General features: G+C 44.3%; 1 protein-coding gene across 1 annotated transcript in view; it reads left to right on the top strand.

Annotated features, from left to right (window-relative positions):
- Positions 1 to 623: 623 nt before the first annotated feature.
- The window catches only part of RSPO3 (R-spondin 3), a 58691-nt gene continuing 41696 nt past the window's right edge, over positions 624 to 17618 (top strand). The window contains exon 1 of the mRNA XM_005518339.3: positions 624 to 1137. Within this exon, the coding sequence (XP_005518396.1) occupies positions 1041 to 1137 (97 nt within the window). The 5' untranslated portion in view covers positions 624 to 1040. The remainder of the gene's footprint in view (positions 1138 to 17618) is intronic.

Raw genomic sequence — 17618 nt, 5'->3', positions numbered from 1 at the left:
CTGGGAGCCGGGATGTAAGGGGAAAATTCGGGCAAGGGAGGGTGCAGAGCTGTGTCCCCCTCCGCAGGGAAGGGGCTGAGCATCCCGCCCCGTCCCCCGGCGAGTGGGGCGCCCCTCCCCACCGAGGGGCCGGGGCGCGGGGGGCACCGGCATCTCCGCGGTGACCCCGGGTAGGCCGGCGGCCGAGGGAAGGCGAGCGGAGACCCTGCGGGAGGGGGCTACCAGCGAGGCTGCAGAGCCCTACCGCCCGCGGGCCCCGCTGCCGGAGGATGCTCGGGCGCCGATGCCCCGAGGGGGCTCGGCCGGGAGAGGGGAGCCTCCTCCCGCCGTGCCGGGGCGCTGGGGCTCGCCTCCTGCCGGCCCGCCCCGCCCCGGGGCCTCTCCCCCGGGGGCCCGCTCAGGAGCAGCTCCCGCATGAAGCCCGGGGGCTCCTGGTCGGCGGGCGGGAGGGCCGGGGGGGCCCGGCCCACCTGCGCCCGGCGGCTGGCGGTGCCCGAGGCGCAGAGCGCGGCTGCTCCGGATCGGCGGCGGCGGGGCTGGGTCCTCCCTCTGCCCCCCCGCCGCTCCCGCCCTCGCACACTCCTCTCCCACCGCCATCCATCCATCCGTCCTGTCGGCACCTCGCCCGCACGGCGCACACACGGGCGCGCACAGCCGCACGCACCCCGGCACCCTCACAACATGCTGCCGGCCACCGGCCCGGCATGGACCCCGGCGGCGGCTGCTCGGCTCCTCTCCGCTGCTGACTGCCCTCTGAGGTTTGCGGCAGGTAGCGGGGCAGACTGCTGGAAAGTGCAATAGGAAAAGCGAAGGGGAAGAGGAAAAAAAAAAAAAAAAGGAAGAAAAGAAAAAAAAAAAAAAGAAAAAAAAAAGGCAAAGGCAAAAGCCATCAAGCCAGCCAAGCCCAGCTTTGGATCTCAGTGCAGGTATTTCTGCTGCTGTGTTCATCCCCTGCAGTCTACCACCCCGGTTTATTATTTCTTTTTTTAAGGAAAGAAAAAAACGACGAAAAGGAGAAGTCGAACTCTCAAAGGGTTACTATGCAATTGCGACTGATTTCTTGGTTTTTTATCACTTTGAACTTTATGGAATACATTGGCAGCCAGCACGCCTCCAGGGTACGGCGACAGGGAAGAAGTAAGTGCGAAGAGATTTATATTTTGATAACTTCTGCTTCCTCTCGTTGTGCTGTTCACCTGTCCGGGGGGTTCCGTGCCACCGGTGCCCGGGCGAGTGCGCTGGGAACCAAATCCCGCGTCAGCGGCGCGGCAGAGCGGATTTGCAGGCAGTTTCATTCAGTTGGAGGGATGAAAGCGATTTTTGACCTCTCTCTCTGCTGGTCTTTCTCACCTCACCGGGATGAGCAGCGCGGGCTCTGGGAAGACCTGCGTCTGGTGCTTTACATTTCAATGTCTGGTAAAAGGGAACGTCCTTTCTTAGGTCTTTCCTCTTTCTAAAGGGAAAGGGCGATGACAGGACAGGTAACTTTTTGCCGGTATGCCCTAAGCGCCTTTCTGCATCCCGGTCAAAAGCCCCCTTCCCAAGAACGGGCAGTACAGATGATCGCTATAGGTTAAGCCCGGCGCCCGGCGATGCCGAGGGGGGCTGGGGTGTCCCGGCTCTGTCCGGCCCTTTGGCTTTCAGCCTCCGCTGGCACTAGTCACCCATTGTCACGGTCCTGAGACTGTGACCCCTGAATTTTTTAATTTTAATCTCACGGGATGAGGCAAATCCATCCGTTCTGATTTAACCGGCTCCGGTCCATCTCCGCCCGGGGGCCGGGGCAGAGTTAGGAGGCAGGCAGGGGCCCGGGAGGCGAGGGGCAGTACCCAGGGTGCTTGGCAGATGCTCCCTGCCCCCCTGAGGGTTTGAGAGGAGAGCCCCCCGTCATCAGGGAGGAAAGGACAAGGAGGCAGCAGCGAATCTCCCCCTTGGGAAGTCGCTGTCCAGGTCAGGCAGTCTGTGGCGTAGGGTTACGGCGTGGGCTCGAATCGGCGGTGACACCTCCGGCAGTGCCGCCGGTCGGAGCTCTGCCGTGACCCTGCCGCAAGGAGCCGTGGATGAGGCGGGATGCGGCAGCAGAGGCCGCCGGGACGTGCCCCCGACCCGGCCTCGCCACCCCGCCTGAATCGGACCCGCCGCTCTTTCTGGGGAGGAGGCGTTTTCTGAGCACCTACCACCGAGGGGCTGCTCATGTCCGTCCGCTCTCCCTGACAGCTGCAGACACCGAGGAAATGTCATAAAACACAGCAGCCTGCATTTCATCAGCAAGAAGTGACTGAGTTACTTCCTCAGGGAGGGGAGGTACTATTATTTTAATTTTCTCCTGCTCAGCCTTCGCTGCCTTGCCCTGCTTGGCACGGCTGGCCCTTGAAAGCCTCCTTTGTATGGTTTACCTCCTGCAAACAAGGTTTGATTCACCTAAGGTGCCCCTAAAGCGGAGCTGAGGACGAGAGAGACCGGGGCTCCAGCCCTCCGATCCCCACGGCCTCGCAGCGAGGGAGCACTAAGGGCTAAGTAAAACATGTCAGGGCATCCGATTTATTATCCTTGGCAAGGGAGGGCTCCGCAGCCTCCATCACTTCCCACCCACTCCTTTAACCCCTGGCAACCGCGGGACCGGGAGCTGCGGCTGCCCCCCACCCCCAGCCGCGGGGGTACCCGACGGGCGCGGCAGAGTCTCGACCCCGGGCTGGGGGCACGGCAGGGCTCGGGGGGCAGGACGCCCCAGCGGGGCGAGGGTCACGGAGCGGGGCCCCCTCCTCCCGGACTCTCTCCGGCACCTGGTGCGCGGCGCGCCGGGCCAGCTCCGGGCCGGCGGCGACCTCTGCTGTCCCGTGCCGCGGCGGGCAGCCCGCGGCTGCAGGTGCTCGGCTCCCGCTCGGCACGGCTCGGCACGGTCCGGGAGCTGCCCCAGCCCCGGCAGGATGGGGAGGGAAGGCAGGTCTGTCTGCCTCCGGGCCGCGGCCGCTCGCAGGGCCGGGCGCTGGGCAGCCGCCGCTTCCGAGCGGACGCTCTGTTCTGCCCGGGAGAGCGCCGTCCCACCTCGTTCGTCCTCAGACAACCTGCATAGCAGGGTAATTTTCGGGAAATAGAGACGGAAGTGTTGGCCGCGACTGTTCAGCTGGTTGGTATACCGTGGAGTAGGTACCGAGCACTTGCTCAAAATTTTGTGGTTAAGATAAATTCAGAGCAGAAGAAGTGGCTGGAAAACCGCAGCTAGAGAGTCAGAATGGAAATCTGTCTCGTTATTTCGGCAGTGAAGAGAAAAAGCCTTTCAGAACACCTCACCTGGACGTGCTATATATCGTATACTGGCCGAGGTCTTCAAATCCAGCTGGTTGTAAAACATGATTTTTTATAAATAGTGCTTACTTGGCTTGAAGCAAAAAATTTAGAGAGTGTTTATGAAAGTTATTAAAAAAGTGGTTACGATCATTTGCACTAATCAGTTTGGCTTTAAAAACCTATGAATCCCTGTTAGTGAATAGTGCAACTTGAAATAAATTTTAGTGTGCAGATAATGAAGACACCTGTCAAATTCATCTACTGTGTGGAAGACTTCCCTGGATTTCTGGTTCTTTTGAAAGAATAGATAGTCTCAGATAGTCTCCTTTAATCATAAATTGTAAGCACATTTGTAGGGAAATGTTTTTAAATTTCTTTTTAACCTACATACTTTTAAATATAGTACAAATAACTTCCCATCAAGCAGACAGTGAGTGCATGTTACTTTGTTTTGTTTATTGTCAGAGTCCTCCATTCCATGTATTATATTGTAGACTTACATATTTTACCATAAAGAAATTATAAAATCTGAACTGACTAGTTCAGAATGTGCCATGCCAAACTCCCAGCTGGTATAAATTGAAATTCCTTTGTTAAATTACCCCATCAGAAGGATCTGGTCCTGAAGCATTACTTATTTTGTATTGCCAAAGAAATCCTTACTATGAGGAATGTTTAGTTTGCAATCCTTTTGCTCTCCAAACTCCTACTGAATTTTCTAGTTGGGGAATCCTAAATTTCTGTCCCATATTCAGTAGTAAAGATAGAGTTGGCTGTGGCGAGAAGAAAAGTCCTCTGAAGTCAACAAAGTGCAGACAGACATCAGGTCCAGAATTAGACACAGAACACAATCAATAAAAGTTTAAAAGCAAACATACCACTAGTAGAGAAATTTGTGGTTTTATTCTGATAATAGCAATTAAGATTAACAAAGTTGCTTATTTGAGTCTTACAAGACAGGGTAACACATGGCTGAGTATAGGCTAGCATACCATTAAATAATAATTTCTGTGTATTGGCCAGTGATTACCCATTCCTTAGAAAAAAAAGAGTATCAAGTCAATAGTTACTAAGTATTTTGGGTCTGCAAGCCTCTACCAACCCCCAAAACTTAGTACTGACAGTTATGTACATCTCTCACTGACCTTCTAAGAGACAGAAATTAAGTATAATTTACTGTGGGTCTGTGATGGATCGGCAGAGTGTTTGCCATGACTCTGTGGACTAGCATGTGGACTAGCCATGGTCTAAATTTGGAAATCTAGAATAAGCAAAGTGAAAATTCTGTATTTCTACCACACTCCTACAGTTGTGTGTAAAATAATCTGTATGACTTTATGGAAATGAAATCTGGATGTAGAGCTCCCATGATTATTGGTAGTCCATCAAATTGCCTCCTGCTTTTCACTATAACAGCACGTTCAAGATTCCTTCCTTCCTTCCTTCCTTCCTTCCTTCCTTCCTTCCTTCCTTCCTTCCTTCCTTCCTTCCTTCCTTCCTTCCTTCCTTCCTTCCTTCCTTCCTTCCTTCCTTCCTTCCTTCCTTCCTTCCTTCCTTCCTTCCTTCCTTCCTTCCTTCCTTCCTTCCTTCCTTCCTTCCTTCCTTCCTTCCTTCCTTCCTTCCTTCCTTCCTTTCTTTCCTCCTTACTTCCTTCCTTCCTTCCTTCCTTCCTTCCTTCCTTCCTTCCTTCCTTCCTTCCTTCCTTCCTTCCTTCCTTCCTTCCTTCCTTCCTTCCTGCCTTCCTTCCTTCCTTCCTTCCTTCCTTCCTTCCTTCCTTCCTTCCTTCCTTCCTTCCTGCCTTCCTGCCGTCCTTCCTTCCTTCCTTCCTTCCTTCATTCCTTCCTTCCTACCTTCCTTCCTGCCTTCCTGCTTTCCTGCCTTCCTGCCTTCCTGCCTTCCTGCCTTCCTTCCTGCCTTCCTTCCTTCCTGCCTTCCTTCCTGCCTTCCTTCCTGCCTTCCTGCCTTCCTGCCTTCCTGCCTGCCTTCCTGCCTTCCTTCCTGCCTTCCTGCCTTCCTGCCTGCCTTCCTGCCTCCCCTCTCTCCCTCCCTCCCTCCCTCCCTCCCTTCCTTCCCCTCCTCCTTCTCTCCCTCTTTCCCTCCCTCCCTGGCTTGGTTTGCATTCAGTTACTTGAAAATTAACTCAAAATTTATGAAAATCACTTGAAATAATAACTTGAAAATAACTCAAAATTAGGGAGGTGTGTAACAGACTATTTGTAAGCATATCTATATAGATTAAAACAATCCAGGAAAATCCCGACAAAACACCAACTGGTAAAATTATGTCCTCAGTCTTTTTATACCTTTGTGCAGGGTGTAATTCACATGGACATAGAATGTCAGCAAGAAAAAAGGAATTTCATTATTAAAGTAACACTTCATTTTAGAAGCAATTATTTTAATTGTTTACCACCTATATATATATTCTTGATATCTACATGGATGTTTAAGGCTGGCACATCACAGATGGCAGTACTACAGAGTTGGTATATAATATAGATGTTGTTACCAATTTTTAAAAATTAAATAATTTTGTATCTCAGTGCAACAGTTTAAAGTAGAAGTTAGCCAAGCAAGCAGCCACCAAGCAGCCCCACTTGGGCAGGATTAAATTGCTGTTAGCGCTCTTTCAAATGATAAGTGTTGTTATCCAGGAGACTAAAGGACATTACTGACCAGTTCTCATTTCATACCTGACATCTGAAAGAGTGATAATTTCAATATTTTTCTCTATGACCTGGTGAAGACATTTCTTACACTATATAAAATTCATGTCAGACTTTAAATACACATATTGCCACGACTTCTCAACAACATTGATGTAGGATGGTATACCTGAAAATACATGAAAAGTCCTATTTCTCTCTGCAGACAATAAAATATTGTTATTATTAGTGAGATGGTTTTAGAGCTTGAACCTGCTTCCTTTACTTTCAGTGGAGAAAGTCCTATGGACAGTGCTGGAGCTGGAATGAGCTTTTTTCTGCAGAACCTCAGGATACATTTTGAGTTTGGAAGAAATTCCATACTAAAATACTTGTAAAATTGCATGATTCAAATATGTACAGCCCCTAAAGAGGATAAAATAATGCCTCTTACCTTTCAAAACTATGATACTTAAGCTGCTTGGTAGGCAGTCTCTTTCTTAATCATATGGAAAATACAACTACTTTACTACTTCCACCTATTGAGCCAACTGAAGCCAAAGAAGTTAACCGAGACTAATTCCTTCTTTTGAGCTTTGCCCTCAGTGTACCAAGCCTTTGCCAATCCCCCTTCTGCTGTTTCTTCTTGCTATAAATTTTTCACTGGACACGATGGAAGTTATACCTGATAAAATCTGAGCTAGAACTCAAAAATCAAACTTACTCATTTTCTCTTGCTTAGCATGCTCATTTTGCTTTCTGATTTGCAAAGCAAGTGTGCTGGCTTGACCACTGCACTTTATCGCTAACATTAACAGTCTGTCATTTCATACTCAATCATTTATAGACAGTGACTACTAGCAGCTCTCCTCCATTGCAACTATGGATGTTCTTAAGAACGATTTTTCCCCTGCAGTGAATTGTCCCTTTTGCTCAAAATTAAATTAGAAGTTGCGAAAGCTTGGTGGAAGAGATATAAAAGCTAATAAAAAAATAATATTTTTGTCTCACTTCTAATTTTGGAGTCTGAACTATTCAAAATCACTTTGCCAATTTTTTTACCAAAATAATTCTGAACAAAGCAATCTTATCAGATGACAAAAGGCAGCTGAAACCATCTACATTTTTATACAAAAGTCTGTCTGTCTGCTATTACCACAAATAATGCTTCTGAAAAAAGTACTCAGAGAACATTTATTCATGCAAAACATGCTATGGCTCAAAAAAAAATGAAAAAAAAAAAAAAAAGGAAAACTATGAGAGCTCCAACTTTTTTATAAATAATTGAATAACTGAGTTTTTGGCGACAGCAGAAAGATTACAATTAGATGTTTTGTCATAATAAAATCTAACAGACTTTATTAATGAGTACTTTAACCTTACTTTTGTTGCTAGTACAGAGCAGTGTGATAAGCAATGCTACTTAAGGAACGATTGTACAACGGTTGTACGACAGCTGACTAATAAACGTTTTTGTGTGTTTCAGCTTCTAGATTATGACCTTGCATTTTAAAATGTTAGTGTTACTTACCCCTGTGATCAAATATAACAGCCACTGAAGTAAAGGAGCCACAAAACACATCTTGCTCCAGTGCTCCTAGGCAAGAACTCACCTATGGGGACCAGAGCTGAACCGGGAGAGCCTTTGGCTGTGGCAGTGGCACTGAGCTCCTGACAGCTTGAAGCAGCACTGCAGCCTTGCACTGATATTTTGGCTCCACACAACAGAAGAATTGGGAGGAAGAACATAAAGGAATGCTCATAGTAGTACTTTTAAATAAAACACCAAACCACAGGTTTACACCAAGTTCTCGAAGTGCTGCTATAAACTTTATCCTTTCAAGCTTCTTAATGTGTGTCAATATTACATCCTGACAGGTTTCATGTTTAAAATTGCAGGGTTCTAGATAGGATTTCAGACATTTAATATTTTCTGCAGGGTAAAGAAGATTTTGGGGCACTGCAAAATGAAACAGGAGATCATTGATAGATGTAGGGATAGTAACGATGTGTGATTCTTGTGGCTTCCTGTAAAGTGCAAGGGCAAACACAGAAAGGCTCACATCCAAGAACAGGACATAAGGTGCCTAAGGTGTGTCTGGGACAGGATTTAAATATGAGTTCCTTCACCTTCACCTTCAATAATGCTTAATTTCCAGCTCACCCTTGACACTTGGACATTTCTCAGATGCTCTGTCATTTCTAATGTGATGTTTCATCTTACTGGCATTAAGCATCTATCTGAGCTCAGATCCCTTCATGCAGAGACTTTGATATTTCCTCTTAAGGAAACCCTGTGTTAAAAAAAATTGCAGTGAATAAATAGTTACAAATAATAAATATATCAGTGCAAAGTTCCTCCACATGGAACACACAATATTGCAGATGTTTGTTTACTGACATTGGAATAAAGTCACATGCATTCCTGCTCCATACCCAGCCCTCAAGCCCTTCCTTGCCTTTCCTGTGCAAACTAAAATTTGCGAGCAGCGACCTGAGATCGCATGCAAATCCAGGTGAAAAAACATAAGTTTATTAGGGCATATCAATACAGATAGTCTAGAGTCATGCTATATGGAAGAATTCATTTAGCTTAGGTTTTCAGTTCCTGGCAAAATGTTTTAGCAGCTAAGCTTTTGGATACATTAAGGGACAGCAAGGCTGCTGCTCCCTTCTTGGTGTGCTTCAGAAGAAAAAGGCAAATTCTCCCTTCTTTAGTTAAAGAACGTACTGTACTGTACTGGCAGTACAGTGTAGTAGTGCCAGAGCACCTAAATTCCCTGGACATCCAGGATATAGTTTCTGACCTCATCTTTTCAGACCAGGTTAAGGCTCGTTTGTTCAGTGTGCTGGATTTCATCGCTTTTGGCACCCAACTCTTCTCACCTACTAAAAGGCAACTGAAATATCTTGCTCAGAGCTACCAGCTGTGCTTTAATGGAGGTGTCAATAGAGTACATCACAACACAAAGCAGGGATGCTCGGAACAGCATAAATCCTCTACCAAGCACCAGAACATCCACCCCACTTCTACCCAAATAACCTCCTGGGTACACAGCTTCACTGGTTTTATAGGAAGTCACAGCAGAGGTAGGGCTTGAGATATTTTAACTTCCCCACAGGGTGAGGCTCTGTTTCAAGGGGAAGGAAGACAAGGTTCTCATGTGAACTAGAATCATAGGAGCAACCAGCTGCTGGATGAGATTCCCACTGCATTCCTTGAAAAACTTTTATGAACATCCACATGAACCAGAGCTACTAAAACCCGACACTTTAATATGTTTACAAAGTTTATGTATGTTATCAGCACATGCAATACTCCCCTTAGGATTTATTACAGGTTTCTTTAGCAACAACATTTTTTATCATAACAGCTCAACTGGTCAGAGAGAGGAAAACAGCCAGTTTCTCCTGAGCGAGCCTCCCACGCACACTTGCCCAGCATTATTGAGTTGCTTATTCATGAAGATTACACAAACCAGTGTCGGCAAGTGTTTCATAACCTTGTTTCCTTTTCCTAGAATGTTCATAATTAATTCACTTTTTTCTATGCCACTGAATAATGAATTGCTGGTGTTATTTTACTTGATGTTACTGCCGAGTGAAGGACTAGCCCACTAAAATAAAGAAGTGGGAGCAAAGGCTATTTATTCAACATGGGAGTCAGAAGATGTTAAGTGCAAGTATTTCGCAAACACATGGGGATGGATGAAGATTCCAGAAAGTTTTAGTATAACACAGAACTAAAAATAATTTTAACTGAAATGAGACCTCCTAGTGCTGGGCATGCTGATTGCAGATGTCTAATAGACAAGATCCTGAAGGCTTGGAGGGCTAATAAATGACATGATTTTGTGTTTTTCAAAAAACCCAAAGAAACCCAAAAAACAAAACAAAACATCCCCCCCTCCAAAAAAAAAAAAAAACCAAAAACCACAACAGTTTCTGTTTTGCAGTCCAAAATGAAATCACACGTTTGTCTCTTGTGTTTATGTTTTATGAAGAGTTGGGCAATTGACAAGTTTCAAAGTTGAGGGCGTACTAAAAGGGAAAGTAGAATTCTGTAGGAGAGTATAAAATTTATAACTTGTGCTGTGTCCTAGACAAATATTTTTAAGATCAAGACTTCAAGATTAAGACTTTAGGAATGAAACTATTTAAATGTGCTTTTTAAGCTACCAATTGAAGAGAAGTTTCAGATGTGTAAAAATCTGTTAGTAGGATTCAATTTCAAGTGACTGTCAGCAAAAGGACATCCTCATCGCTGCTTAGGTCATATATTATTTCTGAAGAATAGACCAAATTCACTTTGAGCAACAGATAAACATAAAAACCAAGTTCCCCTAGACAGATTGTGAAAAAAAAAATGCATTTTTTTTCCCATTGGCATAATTTATTATAATGTATTATATACAAAATCCATATGATTTGAAAGTGCTTATTCTCTTCCATGACTGGTTACTTTGTTCCTTCATCCGAGTAATGAACTAAGATACTAATCCTGCTTTAAAGCCCCAGCTTCCTTCAAACATATGTCCTAGAACAAATAAGCTGCCACATTACTAACTCCAAGTTCAGTATGTCTAACAAGCAGTGACATACATTATGGTTGTGTGGCTCCAATCACTCTATGAACGTGAAAATTATGGAGGAAGTTTCAAACACGCTTTATTTTATGAGCTATGAGGTACATATTGTACCTGGATACTCTGCTAAACACAAGTCTTTCCAACTTTATGGAGGTTAGAAGCATTGAGTGGGGAGTGATCAGAGAGGGGGGAATCTCACTACTCGTTGCCAGGATCTGGCTGGCTGCAAAGGAAACTGTGAACTGTACCCTTTCAAGATGAGGACAGTCTGCTATTCACCTCTGTCTGAAATCACATCATTTCCAGCTACCCAGTGAGCAGAGAAGTTCATTTCTCCCTCAGGATAAATCACACCTGAGTCTGGATAAAATAGATTAATTAAAAGAGTAGCCCTCTCTTGCATTTCCATACTTTCTTGATTATGTGAGAGAGGAGGATTCTAACCATAGCTACCACTAAAAGACCACCAAGCATTATGAAAGTCAATCCATAATCCTTTCCAAAGCCTTGCATAATTTCTTGAAAAGTAAGTTATTCATCTATGAAACTTGCTGGTCCAGCCTTCTAGTCTGGTCCCATGACTGGCTGTGGTTACTTCTGGGAATGGGAAAAAGGGCCTGTGTTTTCATCTGGAAGTATGCAGAGACCATCTTCTGCAAAAGAGATCAGGCACAGAAATTGCAGTACTGCATATAAGAGAGTTTATTCAGAGGTAGATCTTCCATCTCATATTCCTTGACTACTACAGAAACAATCTCTGGCTTATATAGTTAATTCCCTGGAACCCCCTGACCCTACAGCTGTTGTTCTAGAATTGGAAAAACTCATGCTCATGCATTGTCATCTCTCCCTTCTCCCCTACACATTAATATCTATGTCTGTATATATGCATTCCCATACATACACAGAAGTTCACATCAACACAAGCAAGAATTTAAGTATTTTCACTTTGACATTTTCTTAAAATACAGGTAAAATGCATGCTGATAAGGTCAGATAGAAGTTTTTGACTCCATGTGAAGTCTTTTGGTTTATCTGAAAACTGCATCTCTTCTCCCACTGCTCTTGTCGTCTGTTTGGTCATAGAAAACAAAGTAATTAGTTTTATGTGGATTAAACAAATTCTAAATTAGAGAACAAAAAAATTGCCTGGGAAGCTTGGTAGAGGACCCTCTTTTCTTTCTGATGAGCTTGGTATGTTTAAAACTGTACCAGAAAGTTATATGGACCCTTCCCTTTTTAGTTATGAAACCTTTGTTGCTTTACAAATGATCTGTATCCCTAAGCTGGGAATTTTACTTAGCCACTTGGAAGGAAGATGATGCTCCAGAGGTTATGCTCTGGGCAGGGAAAATTGGTGGTGCCAGTGAAAAAGAGTTTTTCCTTGCCGCTGTGACAATGCAGCAGCACTGCTGCTAATGTGCCTGGGGTTGGCCATGCATGTGGGTACACTTCTGTAACTGCATCTGTGCATGTGCAAGGAAAGACAATATTCCTCTTTCATCAGCAAACAGAAATGTAATGATCATAAGGTTTTCAGATAGAGCCTCTGCATTGTTTTTAATGGGAGATGGTCTAGGCAGAATAAACATGTCACAAAGGTTAAGGGACATCCTGATTCTGTTTCTAGTTACAACTCGTGTCAGGAAGCAAATATCTCACAGAACTCTGCCAGCATAAAATTTGCATGTGCACAGAATCCAGCCTAAATGTTTATACAGGCTACCAAAAAAACATGATAAGTGGGAGGTTTTTGTTGCCAATCACCAAGAAAAGGAGCAGAAATGTAGTCTGCAATTCTCTTTGTGAGTTGCTGGTACAGGACATGAGGGTATTCCACTGTCTTTTGTCAGAGAACAGCTGCAATTTGCCACTTAAAAGTGTACGAGAGATATTTTTATGCCTTTCCCATGCTGTACTTATTCACCCTGCCCAGCACTGTGTATTCCTAAGTGTTTTCTTTGTTTGCCTTCCCTTTCTTCCTACAGATATTGAACCTGAGCACTGTCGCTCAAAGTAGTGCCTGAAGGAATTCACAGAATTAAAACATGCACCAGGCCAGACTAGCTAAACAAGTGAGCACAGGAATAGACACAAAGTGTTGCATTTTCTGAAGTGACAAGTGGTAGAGGAAGTAATAAGTCTAGATCAGCTGCATTAGCCTGCCAGATTTAATAGATGTATGATCCATGTCCTTCTCATAATCCATTCAACACATGAATCCAGCCCAGTCCTACTGGAAATGAGAATTAGCAGGTGAATGCATTGAACCAGAACAGGAATACCAGAATTCACATGCAATCATACATCCAACATATAGAATGTTCAATAATGTGCCTTTTGTCAAGTTATTTTTTTTAATATTTATTTTCTCATAGTCTCAGCAATTTCTGCTTTTCCTTAGTGTGACTCCAAATAAATTTGTTTTTAGCGTGCTCTTTCTCTCACTCCTTTGTTCGTGTCTACAAGCAAATTTCTTCCTCTACATACTTTTCCCTTTTGATTACAAATTATTGCAACTTATGTTGCTGAGACCAGGGTTTTGGGGAGAAATGGTGGAAAGAGAAAGATTGCCCTTGAGCTGTGGTGTGATGACTTGATGATAGCAGTGGGTTTCTTGGTGAGAGAAGAGAAGCAGTGAACAACTTCCTTGATTTACAGAGACAGATTGTAAAAACAAGCCACGAATCTCTGCATATACAGAAAGATGTGAATCCTTGGAGCCTGTGTCAGACATAAGGAAGGATGGGAAGGTTTGCACAGAGTAACAGAGAATGTAGCCCTGAGGCAAATACAAGAATATGAAGTGTGGAGTTTGTAAAGTGGGGAGCTATCCTGAATGTGTCAGTTGACATCAAACATGTCTATGGATGTTTGACCAAGCATGGATACCAAACTATCCACCAGTTTGCCTACTGCTCTCCCCTTCAGGGACCAGCAGAAAAAAAGCACTGTTTGCAAAAATATTGAGGGGGGAGGAAAGCCCCCTCCACAATGTTGTGCTTTTCCCCACCGCTTTATCAGGGACGGTCAAGATGTGTGGCAGGGCAATAGGCCTCGACTCAGTACAATGTACAAATAGAAGTTTTCTCAGAAGTAGAATCCTCCTCCTCAGCTGCATTGTTGCAGACAGGATGGGCAGCAGAGTTCCTCAGCTGAACTGCAACGTGCAGCTCTGCTCACTGCACTCTATAAGCAATTCCCAGCTCTTGTAATGCCTGATGGTCCCAACTTTCCCTATGTCAAACCCTTTCTCCAACACATTTAATTCCTCAAAGTTCTGCACATCTCTATGCTCTCTTGTGACAGGCATTGAATAATGTCCACAAATGGAAATATCTACTCCTTCTCTTGGCTTGCTGTGGATCCATAATCCCCCTCCCCCAGTATATTCAGTCTAAGTGGATTTACAGAGTTAGTCTGACAGTTTCTGAAAAATAGAAATCCTCTGGTTCACAGCAGAGTGCAAGTACTGCTGTCTCTACAGGCAGGCCTGTAGAGCGCTTCTTGCTTCTCTTTAAGATGGACTCCCTCCGATGACGCAGGGGCAGAGGAGGAACCACACCCTGTCCAGCCGTCCGCCTCATGTTCAGACAGCTCCCTCAGCTGCCAGTTCTTCTTTAAGGTTTTACAATGAAAAAGTTTCACACAAACATCAGATGAAAGCAATTTTGAGTCTAAACCAAGCATGGCCAGGTTTGCATTGGTGATTTATTGGTGCAAGTCATCAGCTCCTATTACCTTTTTCTTGAGCCATGCAATTCTCTGGCTTCCAGACATTTCTATGGCCTGATTCTTTTCCTATTGAAGTTAATGGGAGGTTTTGCCACTGATTTCAATAGGAGGCCTCTAACTTTCCAACCTTCTGCCTATAGAGTCTTGAAGTGCTTCCAGGTTTCCATCATAGTCTGCGGTTCTCCTCTTTAAGTCAATTGGACATTAACGGATTGCCTGGGTCCACACCTTTGGATAGAGAAAAGCTCCAGATCTGATTCAGCGCTCACTCACACCAGCTTTATACCCCAGTGGAGTTCCTCCTGATTTATATTGGCAGGAGAGTGAGGTCCAATGTTACTTATGCCTGGGTCATTGCCAGCAGAACACGGAGAGAATTCAAGGCACTTGTTATCCCCTTCCCCACACCTCTCAATCACAGCGTAAATGTATGTACATATATGTGGATATATTAGAATCATCTGGACTCTTTTAAGCTATTTGCCATTGAAAATGACTTCAAATTCAAGTTTTAAAGTTGAAATAACAAAGAAGGAAAAAAGAGTCAGAAGGGAGCCAGCTGCAAGGGTACTCGCAATTTTCATCAGTCTACGGGACACTCCTAATAACATATTTTACTACTTTGTAGCGAACTTTCTTTGCTTCTGCCATAAATATATTCCCTATGCTGTAAATGAATAGCTTGCAAGCTCAGTAAAGTTAATATAGAAGAATAAATCTTAACTACCTAATGTCAGGTCAGAAATATAAATCTTATCTAATATGCCAGGTCAGAAGGAAAGAATACTTTTCGCTGAAAATAGCAAATACTTTCCAGTGCCGAGTCGGAACTTATTTTTCTCTTTAAAAAATGCACTGCCCCTAATAAGATGGGTTGAACAGTCTCTTTTTAGAATCTCCAAAAGAAAAATAAACACATAGAGCAGAGTTAATTTATAAAATGCTCCAAAGTTTATCTTGGCAGAACAGTTGTAGGCAGTGAGAGTTCTCTCCCTCTCACACATGCATTCAAACAGACACACACACACATACACACACAGACACACACACACACACGTCTCAAAATTAGGACAGGCCTTCACAACAGCAAATGCTACAGAAAACTTATATATCTGGGGAAATTCATAGATTCTTATTCATGCAAGACTCTCATTTTAAAGTCAATGGAAATTTTTCCAAAGAAAGACAACAATCCTTGGTGCCTTTTTGTGTAAGTACAGACCTGCTGTGTCACAGTGGGGGATAGTGAGACACACAAGTGCCTCGTGTCTCAGGCCCCCCTTCTATATACCAGCACTTCTGCCAGCTGTAAGCAGTGATGCAGCCACCATCTCCTCCTCCTCCAAGACCCCAGTTGTTAGACATGGCTGGACAGCCTGGTGGGAGATTTGCTAGCCAGCAGCTGCTGGAACATAAGCCTCTCCCAGCAGCCACAGGCTCCCGCTGCTGCCCATGCTCTTGTTCCTCCTCCACACCTGCTTCACACCACACACCCTGGTCTCATCAGAGCCATGGTAGCTTCAGAGGCTGAGGAGATGAGACCTACCAAGGGCTTTCTTTCAGTCTCATAGAATTGGCTTTATTTACTTTAAAGTCCATATCAACCTGTGTCAGGGAGCCACAACAACAGGGAAATACTGCAGGTTCCAGATCTACCAGCCAAGAGATTGTCCAAGAGAACTGCAGGTGCTATGCTGACACCCCCAAACAATTTGGACTTCCTCCACCTCTTGTAGCAGCCACTGGCCTTTCTTACAGTTTATTTACTTCGATGTCTGCAAAGCAAGCAGTCAAACAGTCATTTTCCCCAAGATAAACAAGAATAGAGGCAGTTTTACATGACCAAAGCACAACTTGATGCTGGGGTGTGCACAATCCTCTGGCACCAATCTTGCTTAGTGCCATCAAGCTACTCAATGCAGAATCTGTCTCACTAAAACCTCACAGAAATATGCAACAAGTAGGATCTTCTCTTCTCTTCTCTTCTCTTCTCTTCTCTTCTCTTCTCTTCTCTTCTCTTCTCTTCTCTTCTCTTCTCTTCTCTTCTCTTCTCTTCTCTTCTCTTCTCTTCTCTTCTCTTCTCTTCTCTTTCTCTTCTCTTCTCTTCTCTTCTCTTCTCTTCTCTTCTCTTCTCTTCTCTTCTCTCTTCTCTTCTCTTCTCTTCTCTTCTCTTCTCTTCTCTTCTCTTCTCTTCTCTTCTCTTCTCTTCTCTTCTCTTCTCTTCTCTTCTCTTCTCTTCTCTTGTCTCCTCTCCTCGAGTCTCCTCGAGTCTCCTTTCTCCTCACTTTTTGGCTGCTGGGAAGTTGCCAGTAACATCCAGCATTTGGTCTGACAACTGTTCTACTGTAAATATTTAGAAGAATCCATTAGAGATTAAACAAAGTGTAAGTAACTGCTCCTAAGTGATAGCTCTTATTAATGTTTGCAGCTATAGACCCTTTACAAAAGCATATGAAAGTCCTACCTCTAGGCTGCTTGTAAGAAAGGGCAAGACAGAAGGCAGCAACCAGAGCACAGTGTAATTTGAGCATCAGTGTGTTATCATTACAAATATCAGCACAGAGACAGCATTCTGCAGAGTGTGTACCATGCTTGCAAATCTTCCAGACAGCAATGAGCAGTGTGTTACCCTGACCAATGTATTTTAAATAATCCATATAAAGCCACAAAAGTACTCAGAGTTCCTGTCCCTGTTAAGATATCTATGCTTTTCTCTGGTCTGTCACAAAAATATAACCTACTCCCCACTCCCTCCCTGTCCCCCCCAAAAAAAAAACCCAAACTACCAACTCCCCTTCCACCTCAAAATATATCAAGAATTCTCATGTGTTACAGAGGAAAAGACAAACACTTCTCTGGTGGATTTTTTTAACTCTTGTATTACAAAATTATCCTGTTTACATAGTATCTTAAATGCTCTCTGTGCCTAAGGTTATTAGTAGGAGAGAAATCATGAACACTAACACTGTTCTGGAGCTTACTATGAAATACTTAAGAAGTAATTCTGCAGAAGTCTCTTTCCAGTGCACATAATTTTGAGAACTGCTGAACTGCTGCTTTTACATCCAACTGAGATGGATGAAGATGCATAAACACATCTGCATGTTAGCCAATTTTTTTGCTTAAAAAATAGGTGATGGTCTAGGAACATAGTGAACTGGTACATATCTACATGTGTGTGTACCATAGCAGACTTTTCAATCATAACAGAGGTTGGGGATACAGATTTTTAAAATTTTAATTACTTTATTTATTGCCAGTGATCAGTGAGTAGAGTGTGCTAGTTCCAATACAGAAAGGGTAAAAATTAGATACAATGTTTGACTCCAGTGTCCACCTTGAACAGGTTAAGTCCTGCAAG

This window comes from Pseudopodoces humilis, chromosome 3 (assembly GCF_049639895.1).
Source record: "Pseudopodoces humilis isolate 2021_Gansu_Grassland_sample_001 chromosome 3, ASM4963989v1, whole genome shotgun sequence".
NCBI classification, from domain to species: Eukaryota; Metazoa; Chordata; class Aves; order Passeriformes; family Paridae; genus Pseudopodoces; species Pseudopodoces humilis.
This window is presented reverse-complemented; position numbering and strand designations above follow the sequence as displayed.